The sequence below is a fragment of the Sinohyriopsis cumingii genome, chromosome 2, assembly GCF_028554795.1.
Source record: "Sinohyriopsis cumingii isolate HCF-2022 chromosome 2, ASM2855479v2, whole genome shotgun sequence".
NCBI lineage: Eukaryota > Metazoa > Mollusca > Bivalvia > Unionida > Unionidae > Sinohyriopsis > Sinohyriopsis cumingii.
In genome coordinates this window covers 45,839,139-45,857,583 of record NC_142962.1, presented here as the reverse complement: position 1 = coordinate 45,857,583, position 18,445 = coordinate 45,839,139, and the positions used below count along the sequence as shown (strand labels likewise).

The following is an 18,445-nucleotide window of genomic DNA, read 5'->3' as shown; positions in this document are numbered from 1 at the left end:
AAAAGACTTCTTATAATGTCTAGTAGGATGTAAGTGAAAATAGTGCTGATCTGATATCAGATATGGTCAGCATGACAGCCATCTTGAAAATCTTGTTATAGCTACTCTTCTTGAATATGAGGGCCCAGGGTGTTCAAATGGTTAGCTTTCTGTAGATTGGAGGTTCTTCACAGGACTTTCCCAGGTTCCTCCACCACTATGCTGAAAAGTGGTGTTAGAGTCATAAAACCACAAACAAACCTGCGAATGGATAGTCATATCAATATTATGATTTCTAATATGCCTGCTATCACAAACTCTACTTAAACAGAAAATGATATTGACAAGGGCCACAACAGTTGCCATCTTGAAATTTTTTTATTGCTGCTCCTCCTGTATTAAAAGTCGTATCTTGAAAATATTATCTTTACTCCTGTCCTAATGGATGGCTGTATGTTTTTACCAATAGACTTCTTACATTACCTAGTTGGATCTAAATGTTGTTGTTGTTGTTGTTGTTGTTGTAGGGTTTAACACCATTTTTCAGCACACGATAGGCTATACATGGCGGCCAGTATTAATGGTGGAGGAAGAACCTGGTAAACCCCCAGAAAGAACCACCGACTCACAAGAAGCTACTGGCAAGCTTTCTCACATACCCACGTTAGCTGAATCCGAGACTCGAACCCATGCAGGCAGAGGTGAGATGGCAGTGATCCATAACAGAGAGCGCTTTAGACCACTCGGCCACTCGGGGCCCCCTGGATCTAAATGAAAATGGTGCCAGTCATTCATCCAATATGGCTGTCATGACTGTCTGAAAAACTTGTTGACACTACAGCCCTGAATGGATGATCATTATGACGCGTTTTTTATTGAGTCCTAAGTGAAAATGGTGCCAGCCATACATCCAATAAAACTGCAGTGGCAACTGACTGAAAATATTTGTCACTACTCAATGAATGGATGGTCATTATGATATGGATTTTTTACCAAAAGATTTCTGATGTTGTCTACTTTGTTCTAAATGAAAATAGTACCAAGTGTATGTCTGGTATGTGTCTTGTTATGGCTACTCTGCCTGCATAGATAGTCTTATCGTTATGGGGTTTTTCACTTTAAAACATTGTATGATGTCTGCTTGGTCCAGAATGAAAATGATGCCATCAGAAAAATCTTGTTATTGCTAATCCTCCTGAATGAAAAATAACATTGCAATGTGGTTTTCACCAGAAGACTTCTTCCAATGGTCAAGAATGAAAGTGGTATCGATCAACAACAGTGTCCATCTTATCATTACTGCTCCTGTATGGATGGTGATATCAATATGATGATTTTACTAAACAGCCTATGATGTCTAGTTGGTCCTGATGGTACCATCGAGACATTCAATATTCCTGCCACAGTAACCATATTGAAATATTTCTCTGAAAGACTTCTTATGTCTGATTTGGTTGTAATTGAAAATGGTGCCAATCTGACTTCCAATATGACTGCTACAATATCTGACTTTTAATATGACTGCAACAATGGCCATCTTAAAAATCTTGTTATTACAACATTTTTTAGATGGCTGGTCATATGAAAATTGTGCTTTCACCAAAAGACTTCCTATCATGGTTAGTTGGTTCTAAATAGGAATGATGTCAATCTGAGATCAGATATGGCCACCATGTTATCTGTCTTGAAAATTTTTTTATCGCCCCTCATCTAAAGCAGAATGTTATATCAGCATTGGGTTCCTATCACAAAACTTATTATGGTAACTTGTTGTTCCTAAATTAAAATGGTGCCAAGTTGACATCCAGTATGGTTTCAACACTCTGCAGTTAAAGAGTAGAAAAGGTCGTATCTTGGATCCCAGGAAATTCTTGTAGCCAGTAAAGCAGAATTCCCTTTGAGGGATTCTTGTTCAGAATGTGAAAAATCTTTCATCCAGAGTCTGATTTTATTATGATTGTGAGAGGCCTTTCTTCTCGGGTCTGATTTTATTTTGAATGTGACAAATCATACTCCATTTTATTTTGAATGTAACAAACCTTACTTCTAGGGTCTAATTCTATTTTGATTGTGACAAACCTTAGATATAGTGGACAGCTGCTTTGAACCCCTGATTCACGTTTACTTGGGTAGAATACCTTTTCTCCTTGGAATGAATACCTTCCTGTAATAAACTTGACAATGAAAACAAAGTGTAAACATGAGAGTTTATTAAAGGGATAAGCATTTAGAGGTAAACATCTGTCATTTTATGTGTACGAATAATACTTTTTTAAAATTGATACCAGACTTTCAAATGTTTGTTTATCTTGTAATGTTGATTTTTTAAATATGTATTTTTGACATTTTTCTGTAACCTGCAGTAAAGATGATAGCAGTGTAGTTTGAGATATCAGTTCTTTCCTTATGGAAGGATTGCTTGGAAAAACTTGTTTAGCAGGAGAGTTTTGCAAAGTTTGTAATAAAGATGAAGTTTTTTTCTGTGAATTAAACAAAATCTCCGCAAAGATATTATTTTGTTATCTTCTTTGTCAGGACCAAAATTGTTAGCTACAACAAGCCGTGACAGATTGATTCACGTTTTTGATGTGGAGCAGGAATATGGGTTATTGCAGACTCTTGATGACCACTCCTCATCCATCACAGCCGTCAAATTCACCAATACAGACAACCAAATTAAGATGTTGTCATGTGGAGCAGACAAGTCGCTCCTCTTTCGCAATGCACAGGTAATACTTTGCATAATTGGGATCCTTGTGATGACAGTTTGTTTTGGTCCTTCCTTTCAACACAATAAAATATATCATGAGGGGCCTTAATCCATAACTCACAGAAGTGTTTGCTTCTGAACTGCTTATTCACGATGTCTCCTACTCTCTTTAGTCAAGGCTGCAAACTATTTTCAGTCTAAGTAGCGGTTGCAAATAGGGACATCACAGTTACTCGTACCCGGACATCTAGTTACAGTTGAAGGCCCTAATCTGTTAACAGTTTTCCTAACTGCCAATTATCAGGTTCAGTTATTTATTACTTGTTAAATTGTAATTGATATAATTATACTAGTTTTTATAAATAATTCTAACAAATTTTATTTGTTTCAAGATGATTATTACAAATATGATGAATTCATTTATTTTTAAGGTATCAATTTTCATAGTTTTATGAAATAGCACATTTTTGTTCATACATTGGATTGACAAAAGAGTCCTCTTGTTTCTGCTTAGGATGATTGTTGATTGGGTCCTTTAATTTGTGGATTGAAGGATCATTGTTCATTCGGCCTTTTAATTCATGAATTCAGGGACCATTGTTCATTAGGTCTTTTTATTCATGGATTCAAGGACCATTGTTCATTGGATCTTTTAATTCATGGATTTTAGGATCATTGTTCATTTGATCTTTTAATTCAAGGATTGAAGGATCATTGTTCATTTGATCTTTTAATTCAAGGATTTAAGGATCATTGTTTATTGGGACTTTTAATTTATGGATTGAAGGATCATTATTCACTGGGTCTTTTAATTCATGGATTCCGGGACCATTTTCACTGGGTATTTTAATTCATGGTTTTAGGGACCATTTTAATTGGGTTTTTTAATTTATGGTTTCAGGGACCATTTTCATTGAGTATTTTAATTCATGAATTCAGGGACCATTGACATTGGGTCTTTTAAAATTGAGGATTCAGGGACCATTATTCATTGGGTATTTTAGTTCATGATTTCTATTTAGGGATTATTATTCATTGTTTAATTGTGGTTTATAACAACCATGATTTCCATAATAATTGGTAAAAATGAATTTGCAGTATGTTTCACAGTAATTCGCCTTTAGATTTATTGAGTCATTGAACATGCTACTTCTCTGGCACTGAAGAGTTTTCTTCTGAAGTGAATGTAAATAATGTAGACCTTTTCCATTGCTTAAAGATTATATCTTAGGCAGTGAACATATGTAATTGCAGATCCCAGAGTGCCAGTTCGTTCTGCATCAGCATTTAGTGGGCAAAACAAGTCTGTATGACATGGATGTAGATCCATCACACAAGTTTGCAGTCACAGCATGCCAAGACAGAAACCTCAGGTTGGACAGAAGTTTGATAGGAAAGCATTGGAACATTATTGTTTGCATTTTAGTCCACTGTAAGATAGGAAAGTATTGGACGATTTTGGTTTTTATTTTTAGTCCACTATTAAATCTGGTTTTCAGGCTACAAGTTAGGTATACATCAGTCAAGTTGCAGACCTTGTATTGAAGGCATGGTGTTTACTTAAGAGTTTAATTTTACAGATACATTTCCATCAAGTTTCCTAGTATTTATATGAGGAAAATACACAATAATGTGAATTAGTCTTTTTTTTATTATGCCTTTTATGAAATACTTAAATGTATCAGTGTGAGACAAGTTTTGGATTGCCACAGTGACAGTGAAAGTGGGATTGTTCATGTGGCAACATTACTTCTAGAACTACTTTCTTTCCTGGGAATCACAGTGGCTCAGTTATTGACAGGTTCATGATTTAAAGGTGCAGGTTGAAGTCTTTGCAGCAGATTAACCTGGGTCAGCAACAATAATGTATCCTTGGGCAAGACACTACTCCAGTTGCCTCAGCACTAAAATAACTACTTTTGTTTTTGTGCTGTGGAACACAAATCCAAATCAGTCTTTTCCCATTTAAATATATCTGCCCCAATGTATGACATATTTCCATATTTGAGACCAATTCATTCATCCATTCATTCTTCTGTCTCTTCAGCAGGATGAAAAGGTCTTGAAATGCCAACATTGTACATAAAAGTTTTTAGAAAATGCCAATACTGCACATCAAAAATGCATAAAAATGCCAGCACTGTTTCATATACATTAAAATGCATAACAATGGCAACACTGCACATCAAAGATGCATAAAAATGGCAACACTGTACGTCAAAAATACAAAAATGCCAACACTGTACAATGTACATTAAAATGCATAAAAAATGCCAACACTGTACATCAAAAAGGCATTAAAAAAAACTGGTGCCAGTGTCCACACATATTAGCTTATTGTCCCACTGAATCTTAGCCATTCTTTTCATAGTTTGGAGTGGGTTTCATTTGGACCTACCTAATAGGGCTTGGTTTGGAGTAGATTTCTTATGACCTACATGCTGTGAAGCAGCTTGATTTGGAGTGGATTTCGTAAGACTTACCTGTTGGAAAGGGGCTTGACTTGGAGTGGGTTTCATATGACCTACATACTGGGAAGCAGCATGATTTGGAGTGGGTTTCGTAAGACCTACATACTGGGAAGCAGCTTGATTTGGAGTGGGTTTCGTAAGACCTACCTGTTGGAAAGGGGCTTGACTTGGAGTGGGTTTCATATGACCTACATACTGGGAAGCAGTTTGATTTGGAGTGGGTTTCGTAAGACCTACCTGTTGGAAAGGGGCTTGACTTCGAGTGGGTTTCATAGAAACCACCTGCTTTAGAGTGGCTTGACATGGATAACATTGTATTTAGTTGTACATTTTTGGTTAAGTTTTGCATTTGGCTTGTTTCTTTTGTGCACTGTATAAATACTGTTGTACATGAAATCATTAAACTTGGTGAGGGGATGCATTTTTCTGAGTACTACACCGTTATCATGTAAGTAGGTCACCATAACCCATATTTCAGACTTAATGATGTAAGTTAAAGTTCTTGTGTGTATATATCTCAAGTTCTGTTTATGCAAGAATCATCAAACTTGATAATTGTATGCATCAATGTTAGTAACACACCTTTACAGCAAGAGTTGTTTTACTTGTTCAGATTAACTTTTGCCTTTATTTCATTATCCAGATAGGGTTTAGCACCCTGCATTAAGTAGGTTACTGTGACCCAAGTTTCATGCTTCAGTGATTTAGGTTCAATCTCAAACTCACATTTTTATTGTTATTTGTGTTTAAATATATTTGCTATGGCTAAGTATTGAACTAGGTTAAATGATTAATGTTTTGGTTTTTATTGCCACTTATTTTTTGTTATTTGTGTTTTTAAAATATTTGTTGATACATTTCTCACGTTCTTGTGTTTATTATACATGCATTTTAGTAGTCTTCTCACTCATTGGTCCCAGATTTGGTGCCAAGGTAGGACACTTGCAAGATTATGAGGCCAGCCATTCAGGGTCAGTTTGCTTTACCTTGGAGACCGTATTACACTTGACATTGTTTTGCAATTAATGTTGATTAGGGAAAAAAGTTTCTGAACAAAAATCTACCTATCTTTCAGAATATACAACATAAAGACTGCCAAACATAAGAAGAGCTATAAGGCATCACTGACAGATGATGGGGTCCTAATTAGGGTCCAGCTTGACCCATCAGGGTCTTATGCTGTCACAAGTTGTACAGACAAGAACTTGTGTTTCCTGGACTTTTATACAGGAGAGCTGTTAGCTACCATTTATGGACACTCAGAGGTGGCTACTGCTGTGAAGTTCATGAATGATTTCAAACATCTGATCTCTGTGTCTGGAGATGGGTGAGTAACCGTAAAAAGACTATAGAAATTATGTCTTGCTGATGAATCTTTTTGAATGAAGCAGACTTTGATTTCTAGACCATTTATAAAAATCTAAATTGGCTCAACTTAGTTTGTCATGACAAGTGTACAATTATAATATACAGTTAAACAAAAATCACCTAAGTATGAAGGTGAAGGTGGTCTCGTATATTAACTCTCATGTCTCTTTAAGCTTGCAGAAAAGATATACTGTCAATTCATTACCTTACATGCCATTAACTGAATTGTCTAGTAAGGATGAATTACCTACCTATGAAAGAAAGGTTAGATGAAGATGAGAGTTGTCTCATATTACTATTCAAGATTCTTGGCTTGAACCAAAAATATAACATGTTAATTGATTCAATAATATAAACATAATTAGTTTTTCCACCCTTACCCATAAAGTGGATCCCATGGTATGTGAATATAGTCTGGTGTGCACATATTGGGACAATTATTTTCTATGTAGAGCTTCTAAAAATGTGTATTGTTACAAGACTATGCTCTTAAAAGAAGTAACAGAAAAGAGTGAAGACAACAAGCTTTGTTAAATTTATTGAATAATTTATTTCCCTCAAATACAAAGTGAAAAATGAGAAAAAAGGAACTTGTGGTATTGTGAATTAAATCCAAAATTGTAATCCAAGAATTAAATCACAAGTTCTGTTGATGAAAAGTTCTAAGTGAATCTCAGTTCAAATCTCGATGAATTTCAAAACGGAAGGCGATGATGTCTGTAATAACCTATGATGTGCAGAAATGTCGACAGTCTCCTGTTGAATCACAGAAAATATTATTCCAGTTCTGAATTCAGTATAAAATCCAATGAATGTCTTTGTCCAAGAATTATCAGAGCACTTTTGTATTTCCACAGAAAACAATCATATGAATTCAACAATTTCAAGAAAAACAAAATTCAGCCCAAACTGGTCATAACATAATACAGCTTAACTTGTCAAGTGTAGTTAAGCCCAACTGACAATCCTTTATTGAAACATCAGTTATATAACTAAGGCACAAAACAGATTCCTGGATTAGGGGCAGAAGTTCATTCTTCTGGAAAAATTTGTTTGTTACCAATTGGCACATGATAAAAGATCACATAGTCCAGGTATGACCTTGACCGAACTTAATGATTCTTACTCTGAGAAAAATAAAACAAATTAAAACATGTTGTTTACCAAAACTGTCACTGATTTTGGAACTAGGTCAGCAACTAGTTACGTTTCATGAAGCTATTATTAGTTGTTTACATCAGTGAAAAAAGAAAGGTAAATCAGGTCAAACAGAACAGAACTAAATTCTGGACAGTGTCATGTTCATTAAACAATGTTACACTACAAAAGCATTTAATGGAATAATACAAAAATTTGAAACTAACAGACAAATAATTAAATATACATAACAGTATGTACATATTGGGACAAGTATTTTCCCTCTACATTATTTGCATACATTTTTGTTAAAGTTTTCAAAGGACAACAGTTGCTCCTATTATAGTGTAAACATTTGCTTCTTCTTGCAATTATTGCAACATGCCAATTATTAATCAGTGAAATTATTAATGAACACCTGTGTCATTTATTTTTCTTTTGTATCTTTGTAGGTGTATATTTGTATGGCGTCTTCCAGTGGAGATGACTAAACAGATCCAGTCAAGACTTAAGGAATTGGACAAACTGCCACTTGGTGTCTCTCTTAACAGTGTTTCCAGGTACGGACATGTTCTAAAGAAAGAAATACAAGGCTGGACAATACATGTTATTGTTCAGCATGTTAAACTTTCAGGTCATGGGGAATCTGTATTCAGCCAACGATCTTTATGTACTTTAGTACAAACCCATCAGGAATAATTACCCAAATGAATTGTATTAATTGTAATATTGGTATGTAGTCCCATAAGAATTATCGAACTTTGGAACTCATTGTATTGAAAAGCAGATAATCATACTACATAAGAGGTAAACTATAAAGGGGGCGCTCACCAGTTATTATGTACTTTTGAGAGAGTGACATATGTAAATTGAAGTTATTTGCATTTATAACATGCACAATGAAGAGAATGTTGGTATACCTCTGTGCTACATTAATGTAATGTGGATGATATTTCTTTGGATATTGTACATGATTTAAGCACATTGCTAACTAAAATGATTGCTCCCTTGTGCTAAAAAATCAGCCTGAATTAGTCTAAAGTACACTATCCATAGCAGCTATTAAAATAAGGAAAATGAATTTAGTGAAAATGACCAAGTAGAGCTAGCACGTTTTTGAAAGGTGCACATCTGGACTAAGGCCAAGCTGTATACTCTAAAACCCATATTACACCCATCAATCATACATGAAAATAAAGGGAATTAAAGGTTCTATGAATTATACCTAAGATATACAAGGTCTTTTTTAAATTGCCAGTATAACCAGTGAGGAAAGCCTGGGAAATTCTTTTTCTTTAAAATTCTAACCTGTGCAAAATGCGAAACTGTAGAGCGCCACCAAAGATCATGTCACTTGTTGCAAACAGCCATTGAATGCATAGAGATTAGTATCATGACACAATAAAGGGGATGTCACTTGCTGCAAACCGCTGTTAAATGCAGAGAGGTTAGTATCATGACACAATAAAGAACATGTCACTTGCTGCAAAAAGCCATTGAATACAAAGAGGCTAGTGTTATGACATAACACAATCAAGGACATGTCACTTACTGCAAACAGACATTGAATGCAGAGAGGCTTGTCATAACACTATAAAGGGCATGTCACTTGCTGCAAACAGCCATTGAATACAATGAGGATAGTGCCATGGCCTACCACAGTGGAGGGTCTGTCTCTTGCTGCAAACAGCCATTGAATAAAAAGAGGCTAGTGTTATGACATAACACAATCAAGGGCATGTCACTTACTGCAAACAGCCATTGAATGCAGAGAGGTTAGTGTCATGACACAATAAAGGGCATGTTACTTGCTGCAAACAACCATTGAATACAATGAGGATAGTGCCATGGCCTAACACAGTGAAGGGCCTGTCTTTTGCTGCAAACATCCATTGAATACAGAGAGGTTAGTGTCATGACACAATAAAGGGTATGTCGCCTGCTGCAAACAACCATTGAATGCAGAGAGGTTAGTGTCATGACACAATAAAGGGCATGTCACTTGCTGCAAACAGCCACTGAATACAATGAGGATAGTGCCATTGCCTAACACAAAAAAGGGCCTGTCACTTGCTGCAAACATCCATTGAATACAAAGAGGTTAGTGTTATGACATAACACAATCAAGGGCATGTTTCTTGCTGCAAACAGCCATTGAATACATAGAGGTAGTGTCATGACACAATACAGGGCATGTCACTTGCTGCAATCAGCCATTGAATGCAGAGAGGTTAGTGTCTTGATGCAATACCTTGCATGTCACTTGCTGAAAACAGCCATTAAAGGCAGAGAGACAAGTGTCATAACACATCACTATAAAGAGCTGTCTTGAAGTTTGACTATTTTTAATATTTATATCTATTTGCTCCTCCATCTATTATTTTTCGCTTTTTTCCCCAGAGCATAACTGAATAGCTATTTTCAATTTGGTACACATATTATATTAGTAGTGTAGATGTGCCTCATGTTATTCTAAAGTTAAGTTTCAATAATTGTGATGTTTTTCTACATTTGTTTGGTCATTGACCCATTCATCATTTACACTTTTGTAAGCAGGGAAGCAACAATTTAAGATATCTTTGATATTTTGTATACGTATGGGACTAGTGGTGTACATGTTCCTTCTGCTATTTACAGTTCTTGGTACACCTATGGGACTTAAATTTGTTGTGCACAACATCATGTATCATATCTACATCTGTAGCTTAGTGAACTTTCAGGTTAGCATCATTAAATATAGTTAAAAGTAACTAATTCATTTAGTGTAAGAAATATTGCAACACCGTTCAAATTGACACAGCTTTACTCATCTGATTAAATATGTGCTGAAACAGTATGGTCTGTTTATATCAAAATTTGTTCATTAAGGACTGAGCTGCTTTCCTATTCAGTCATACTGTAGTTGCCTTCCTTTAATTTCTTTGCAGTATCAAATATGAACTCTTCCAGCACTCCGGAAGAAACATATCAAATTACATGCACACAGACTAGTCCTTTTTTCAGCATGTATCAAATGAATAGTGTTGCACGGTATGTCAGTATGAATTCAGGACTGCTCCTGTGGCCTGTTTGTTAGAGCCTCCACCTTGGATGCAGGAGGTGATGGGTTCAAACCCAGGCTGAGTCGTACCAAAGACTTATTAAAAATGGTACTAACAGCTGCCTCACTAGGCGCTCAGCATTAAGAGGTTAGTGTTAGGACTGGTCAGCCTGGTGTCAGGATAATGTGACTGGGTGGGACATCATGCTACATGTCTGTGCCATGATGTCCCAGTGCTAGACATCACTAATAATTGCCACACTGCAGATATAACGATATGACTGAAAAATTGTTAAAGCTACATTTAAAAAAATTCATATCATAATATGAATCATTCATACACAAAACGAATTTGGCACTTTTAATGACATTTTCAGACTGATGTGAAATTTAGTGAGAAACAGATGTGGATAACATTCATGATGATGTGTAGAATGAATTATAGTGGTCTGGATGTGCCTCTGCTATTTACAGTTCTTAGTACGTATATGGGACTGGGGGTGTACATGTGCTTTTTGTAATAATAGTGAAAAATATTTTTTAGTTTTGATCTGATTGTCTATCTATTCATCATTTACACTTTCATTTCTGGACCCAAACTCATGATGCCAATTCCTTGTTTACTTTGTACTTTCAGCAAAAGAGAAGGTGTCATGTCTCCTTCTTTAGTAGAAGATCAGATAGATGCACAGCCCCAGACAATGGACATAGATGAGAGTCAGTTTATTACACCCCTGAAAGTCCTGAATAAATTGAAGGAGGACTCTCCTGACTTTAATACTAGCCCAAGTCTTGATTTTAGAACTAGTGTTAGTCAGCTGCCCACCTGGGCCAGGGCAAGGGTAAGTTTAATTTTTTTAATTCAGTACATCATACTTTTTTAAAATTTTATAAAGGGTGTTGATTTTGGACAAAGTACTTACCATGGGACATGATAAGTCTGTGATACTGAAGAAATTGAGACAATATTCTCTTGCATTAATATTTTCTAGGTATGTAGTAGCCAGTGATTTAGAGGAAACGCAAGGTGATTTTCTCTCACTGTGATTTGTTCAAGGGCACCATAAAAGCTAACTGTGTCATATGAGAGGTCACCTTATGCTTGGGTAGATTATACACAGCATTATTATTACATAGTTGGATCCAACCCACTCATACTGTCTTTGGATTCAAACCAATACATACTGTTATTGTTGTTATAGGGTTTAACACCATTTTTCAGCACACTATAGGCTATACATGGCGGCCAGTATTAATGGTGGAGGAAGAACCCGGGAAAACCCCTGAAAGAACCACCAACCTACGAGAAGCTACTGGCAAGCTTTCTCACATACCCACATTGGCTGAATCCGAGACTCAAACCCACACAGACAGCTGTGAGATGGCAATGATCCGTAACGGAGAGTGCTTTAGACCACTCGGCCATTCGGGGCCCCAATACATACTGTAATTCGTTCCAAAACTATACATGTCGTAATTGGATCCATAATCATACATGCTGTAATTGGATTCAAAACCATTAATACTATAATAGGATCCTAAACGTGTGTGGGGGGTTAGGATTTTTAACATAGCTTTAACAATTTTTCAGTCATATTGCTATGATGTCAGCTGTGTGGCAGTTTAAAGTGATTTTTGCACTGGGATATAGTGCTGCATACATGAAGCATGATGTCCCATCCAGTCACATTATCCTGACGCCAGGCCTCTAGCGAGGCAGCTATTCGTACCATTTTTGTAAGTCTTTGGTATGACTTGTCCAAGGATTGAACCCATGATCTCCTGCATCTGAGGCAGATGTTCTAACCTCTAGGCCACTGGAGCGGTCTGGTTCTAAACGTAATTGGATCCTAAACCATTTATACTAGAATTGGTTCCTGAACCATACATACTGTCATCGGATTAAAGAAACATACATAATGTAATTGGATCAAAAACCATATATACTGTAATTTAATCCACAACCATACATACTGTAAGTGGATCCACAACCATACATACTGTAATTGGATTCATAACCATACATACTGTAATTGGATTCAAAACCATACATACTGTAATTGGATTCACAACCATACATACTGTAATTGGATTCACAACCATACATACTGTAATTGGATCCAAAACCATACATACTGTAATTGCATCCACAACCATACGTACTGTAATAGGATCCAAAATCATGTATACTGTAATTTAATCCACAACCATACATACTGTAATTGGATTCAAAACCATGCATACTGTAATTGGATCCACAACCATACATACTGTAATTGGATTCACAACCATACATACTGTAATTGGATCCACAACCATACATACTGTAATTGGATCCATAACAGTATACACTGTAGTTTGATCCATAATTATAATACTGTCATTGGATCCAAAACTATACATTGCTGTAATTGGATCCAAAACAATACACAATGTCATTGGATCCAAAACTATACATTGCTGTAATTGGATCCCAAACAATACACAATGTCATTGGATCCAAAACCATACATAATGTGTGTGTGTCAGAGAGAGAGAGTGAGAGAAAGAGATTTGGATTTTTAATGTAGCCTTAAAAAAATTCAATTTATAGTGATGTCGAGCACCAGGGCATCATACTACAGACATGTAGCATCATGTCCCACCCAGTCACATTATCCTGACACCAGGCCAACTACTCCTACCACTTACCTCTTAATGCTGAGTGCCAAGCGAGACATCTGCTATGACTCTGCCAGGGCTCGAACCAGCAACCATCCACATCAGAGGTGGACACTCTGACCCCTTAGGCCACCAGTACAGTCATACATACTGTAACTGGATCAATAACCATTGCTGCCTTATAAAAATGATCATTCCTACTCTGTCACCTTGTAATGATGAAACATTACAATGAATTTCATTACTACAAAAAGCTTTCCACGAAACATTTTGGGAATTTTGGCACTAAGTGGTGAAGAGTACTTTATTATTATACAGTATTAAGACTCCTGTAACTTGAAGCAGCATAACAGTTCATGTGGCCTATTAAAAACTATTAGTGCATTTTCTTTATCAGGCATCAGTTATTCCTGGATAAAATGTAATTCCCGAAACTACCTTAAAGAATTTGACAATTAATGCTGGTTCATATAATGAAAAATATTGACAATTGTTTTTCTGAATTAAAAAAAAAACCTTTTTAGCTTGTGGGGATTTAAATCCCCCATGTCTATGGCATAGTGTCCATTCTCTTATTCCAGATATATTTTATAATACTAATAATAGTTGTTGTTGTTGTTGTTGTTGTTGTTGGGTTTAATGCCATTTTTCAGCACGCGATTGGCTATACATGGCGGCCAGTATTAATGGTGGAGGAAGAACCCGGGAAAACCTGGGAAAGAACCACCGACCCACGAGAAGCTACTGGCAAGCTTTCTCACATACCCACATTAGCCGAATCCGAGACTCGAACCCACGCAGACAGCGGTGAGATGGCAGTGATCCGTAACGAAGAACGCTTTAGACCACTCGGCCACTCGGGGCCCCACTAATAATAGTAACAAACTTTATAGTATTACTAACATTAGAAAATAGGTATATGCTAGTAGATTTCCAGGTACATTTTATGTCCAGGGAGTCAACTCATCGATAGGTAAATTATGAGATCGGATATTAGTTATCTCCTATGGATATTGTTTCACTGATCATAGTTCTTAAAACAAAAGGAAAAAATACTTTTAAAATAAAATTAGCTGAATAAATAAATAATTCCTCAAACGCTTAAAGATTATAATGTATAACATAAAAGGAAAAGAAAATTAAGAAAATGTTTTAAAGATTATTATGAGCAATATGTTTTGTGAGATTATAAAGGACATTGCATAGCAGTATCTCTTGAGTTATGTTAATCCAGCTGATCATATTTAAATTAGTATTGTTTTAGCTGTCCAAGGCATCAGTGTTTTCAATACTTTGATTTTTGTTTGCCTGTACTAAAGAAAAGGGGAGCTTATTGTATGACTCCACTGATAGCAGTTTTGGTGTCAGCGTTACTTTTGCCCCAGTAGGCAAGATACTGTCACCAGACTTGTTGAAGTAATCTATTCACCAAGGAAGATAGGATTTTCCTCAAAAGTTTGAATGGTTTGACTGGTCATTTTTGGGATTAGAGAACTGGCTGAATAGTTTTTCTTCTAATTGCTGTGTTATCATATTTGAATACCCGAAAAATAATTTGTTTACTATTGTTTATACCAGTCATGAGCAACTTCCTCCAATGCACAGGTCAAATAAGTGATTTTTAAAGCCACACCCTGTAATGTTAATTAATGAATGAAACCAGGTCACTGGCTGGATCTGGCACATGGGCTATATTTTGCCCATCTCTGGGTTATTGGTTTATACAATAGAAGCTTTTCTTGAGGATAAAATATTATCAGAAATACCTTTTTATGCATCATCATGATTGCAGCAAGTCAGGTGTGGAATGTATAATTTTGACAAAAAGAGCAAACCATTGAAAAAGAACAGTTCTGAATAAATTTTGCTACCTCTGTCTGAACCAGTTGATTTTCTATTTCAGCATTCAAAAATGACAAAGATAGAATGGTTTTGTTTAGTTACATGACATACACATGAATAGATCTGTGAATGAGATATGGTTTTAAGGAAGAGTTGATCAAATAATCACCCATTTTTCTTGCTTCAGCAGGATACTGGGTCTCAAGATAACCCCAGTGAAACAACCTCCACCACCCAGCAATCCAAAGACACCAGTTCTCAACAGGCTAGAGGTCGCTGGGCTCAGCGGGTGGAAAACCTGGGTATTGTTATCAAGTCACATGATGGCAAAACCATTGAAGTGGACCCATCATCAGGTTGGTACTTATTTTTTTTCTTCTCAATATGTTTCCAGTTGTAATACCTTAGAAGTATGACCACTCTCTGGAAAACCAGCCCTCCAAATCTAGCTTTTAGCAATAAAAAATCTAAATGTCATCTGCCCACATAGGTGGGAATCAGACAAAAGTGATCTTCCCATGGATAGAGGGATTGCTCCAAATCCTATCCATGCTAAAGTTACTACTTTATCAGGGACCCCAAGTGGCCAAGTGGTCTAAAGCGCTCTCCATTACTGATCACTGCCATCTCACCTCTGTCAGCGTGGATTCGAGTCTCGGATTCGGCCAATGTGGGTATGTGAGAAAGTTTGCCAGTAGCTTCTCGAGGGTCGGTGGTTCTTTCCAGGGATTTCCTGGGTTCTTCCTCCACCATTAATACTGGCCGCCATATATAGCCTATCATGTGCTGAAAAATGGCGTTAAACCCTACAACAACAACAATTACTTTATGTCTTGCTAGAAAGCATACTGTTTTGGTGACTGCACAAAGCCATTTTGAGTTGTTGAGATTTTCACATCTTGGGAATGATTTGAAGAGTTTGCAGGAAAGTGTATGTTTTCAAAATTGCTGTCTTTTTTTCACACTTCTATCAGAGATGAAGATTCACTTTTTGGTTTTATTTCATCATGTGAGATACATGTTGTCATTTTGGTTTTATTTCATCATGTGAGATACATGTTGTTGTCATTTTGGTTTTATTTCATCATGTGAGATACATGTCATTTTTGGTTTTATTTCATCATGTGAGATACATGTTGTCATTTTGGTTTTATTTCATCATGTGAGATACATGTTGTCATTTTGGTTTTATTTCATCATGTGAGATACATGTTGTCATTTTGGTTTTATTTCATCATGTGAGATATATGTTGTCATTTTGGTTTTATTTCATCATGTGTCATTTTGGTTTTATTTCATCATGTGAGATACATGTTGTCATTTTGGTTTTATTTCATCATGTGAGATACATGTTGTCATTTTGGTTTTATTTCATCATGTGAGATACATGTTGTCATTTTGGTTTTATTTCATCATGTGAGATACATGTTGTCATTTTAGTTTTATTTCATCATGTGAGATACATGTTGTCAGCCATATGGTCAGCAGTACATTCTTTCAGATATTTTTGAACTTGACTTAGTATATGAATTCTGTCTAGAGTTATATGCCGTAATGTCTATCATTACTAATCATCTTCTGTGTGACATACCATAAGATCATTAATGAAATTATTGTTGACATCAGTGTTTATTACTAACGTGCTTTTTTGTAGTAAGTTCACATGACCAATACAAGATGTTGTTTTACTCCTTATACCTATGAGTGTCAACTAAATGCATGGAGTGCAAACAGTAACCATGCTACATGTGTACATGTTACCATGGGATGCGATTTGAGTCATGCTTGTCATATTTTCACTAAATCGACAAAATCTCAGGTTGACCATCTTGGCTAAACAGTACCCTGATGTTAATGGGAGGTGAGAAGAGGAACCGTCAGGATACCATCAACATTACTAGAGACATGGCCTCAATGAACAACTTCTACAGGCAGAAACACTGAAATAGAGAATGCGACATTTTAAGAAAATCAAATGGGTTGTATTATTGTGTATATCACAAACACTTACAGCCCTCTCTTTGCCACCATGACTGAAACAGATTTTGTCAGTGATAGAACCAATACCAACTTATTAGATCAACCCACCAGCAATGACATTCTAGTTAGATCAGCTACACTCAAAGTTGGCTCCAACATGGCTTTAACTGATATCCCATACCCCATCTTGGCATAACAATACCAACACCAGGATGGAATATATATGTCATCTCTCTCTAAGGGCTGGACTTTACCATCAGGGGTTAATTGAATATTGTTAATATCTTTTCTGTAAAATCTGGACTGTACCATCAGGGGTTAATTGAATATTGCTAAAATCAATTCTGTAATGGCTGGACTTTACCATCAGGGGTTAATTGAACATTGTTAATATCTTTTCTGTAAAATCTGGACTGTACCATCAGGGGTTAATTGAACATTGCTAAAATCACTTCTGTAATGGCTGGACTGTACCATCAGGAGTTAATTGAATATTGCTAAAATCAGTTCTGTAATGGCTGGACTTTACTATCAGGGGGTAATTGAATATTGCTAAAATCAGTTCTGTAATGGCTGGACTTTACCATCAGGGGTTAATTGAACATTGTTAATATCAATTCTGTAATGGCTGGACTGTACCATCAGGGGTTAATTGAACATTGTTAATATCAATTCTGTAATGGCTGGACTTTACTATCAGGGGTTAATTGAACATTGTTAATATCAATTCTGTAATGGCTGGACTGTACTATCAGGGGTTAATTGAATATTGTTAATATCACTTCTGTAATGGCTGGACTGTACCATCAGGGGTTAATTGAACATTGTTAATATCAATTCTGTAATGGCTGGACTGTACTATCAGGGGTTAATTGAACATTGTTAATATCAATTCTGTAATGGCTGGACTTTACTATCAGGGGTTAATTGAACATTGTTAATATCTTTTCTGTAAAATCTGGACTGTACCTTCAGGGGTTAATTGAATATTGCTAAAATCAATTCTGTAATGGCTGGACTTTACTATCAGGGGGTAATTGAATATTGCTAAAATCAGTTCTGTAATGGCTGGACTTTACCATCAGGGGTTAATTGAACATTGTTAATATCAATTCTGTAATGGCTGGACTGTACCATCAGGGGTTAATTGAACATTGTTAATATCAATTCTGTAATGGCTGGACTTTACTATCAGGGGTTAATTGAACATTGTTAATATCAATTCTGTAATGGCTGGACTGTACTATCAGGGGTTAA

At 36.1% G+C, this 18,445-nt stretch overlaps 1 protein-coding gene across 1 annotated transcript in view; it reads left to right on the top strand.

Annotated features, from left to right (window-relative positions):
• LOC149804759 (uncharacterized) overlaps nt 1-18,445 on the top strand; it is a 258,169-nt gene that overhangs the window by 134,468 nt on the left and 105,256 nt on the right. The window contains exons 15-20 of the mRNA XM_089944059.1: nt 2,515-2,708; nt 3,944-4,062; nt 6,236-6,487; nt 8,118-8,225; nt 11,343-11,547; nt 15,396-15,564. Of these exons, the coding sequence (XP_089800185.1) occupies nt 2,515-2,708; nt 3,944-4,062; nt 6,236-6,487; nt 8,118-8,225; nt 11,343-11,547; nt 15,396-15,564 (1,047 nt within the window). The remainder of the gene's footprint in view (nt 1-2,514; nt 2,709-3,943; nt 4,063-6,235; nt 6,488-8,117; nt 8,226-11,342; nt 11,548-15,395; nt 15,565-18,445) is intronic.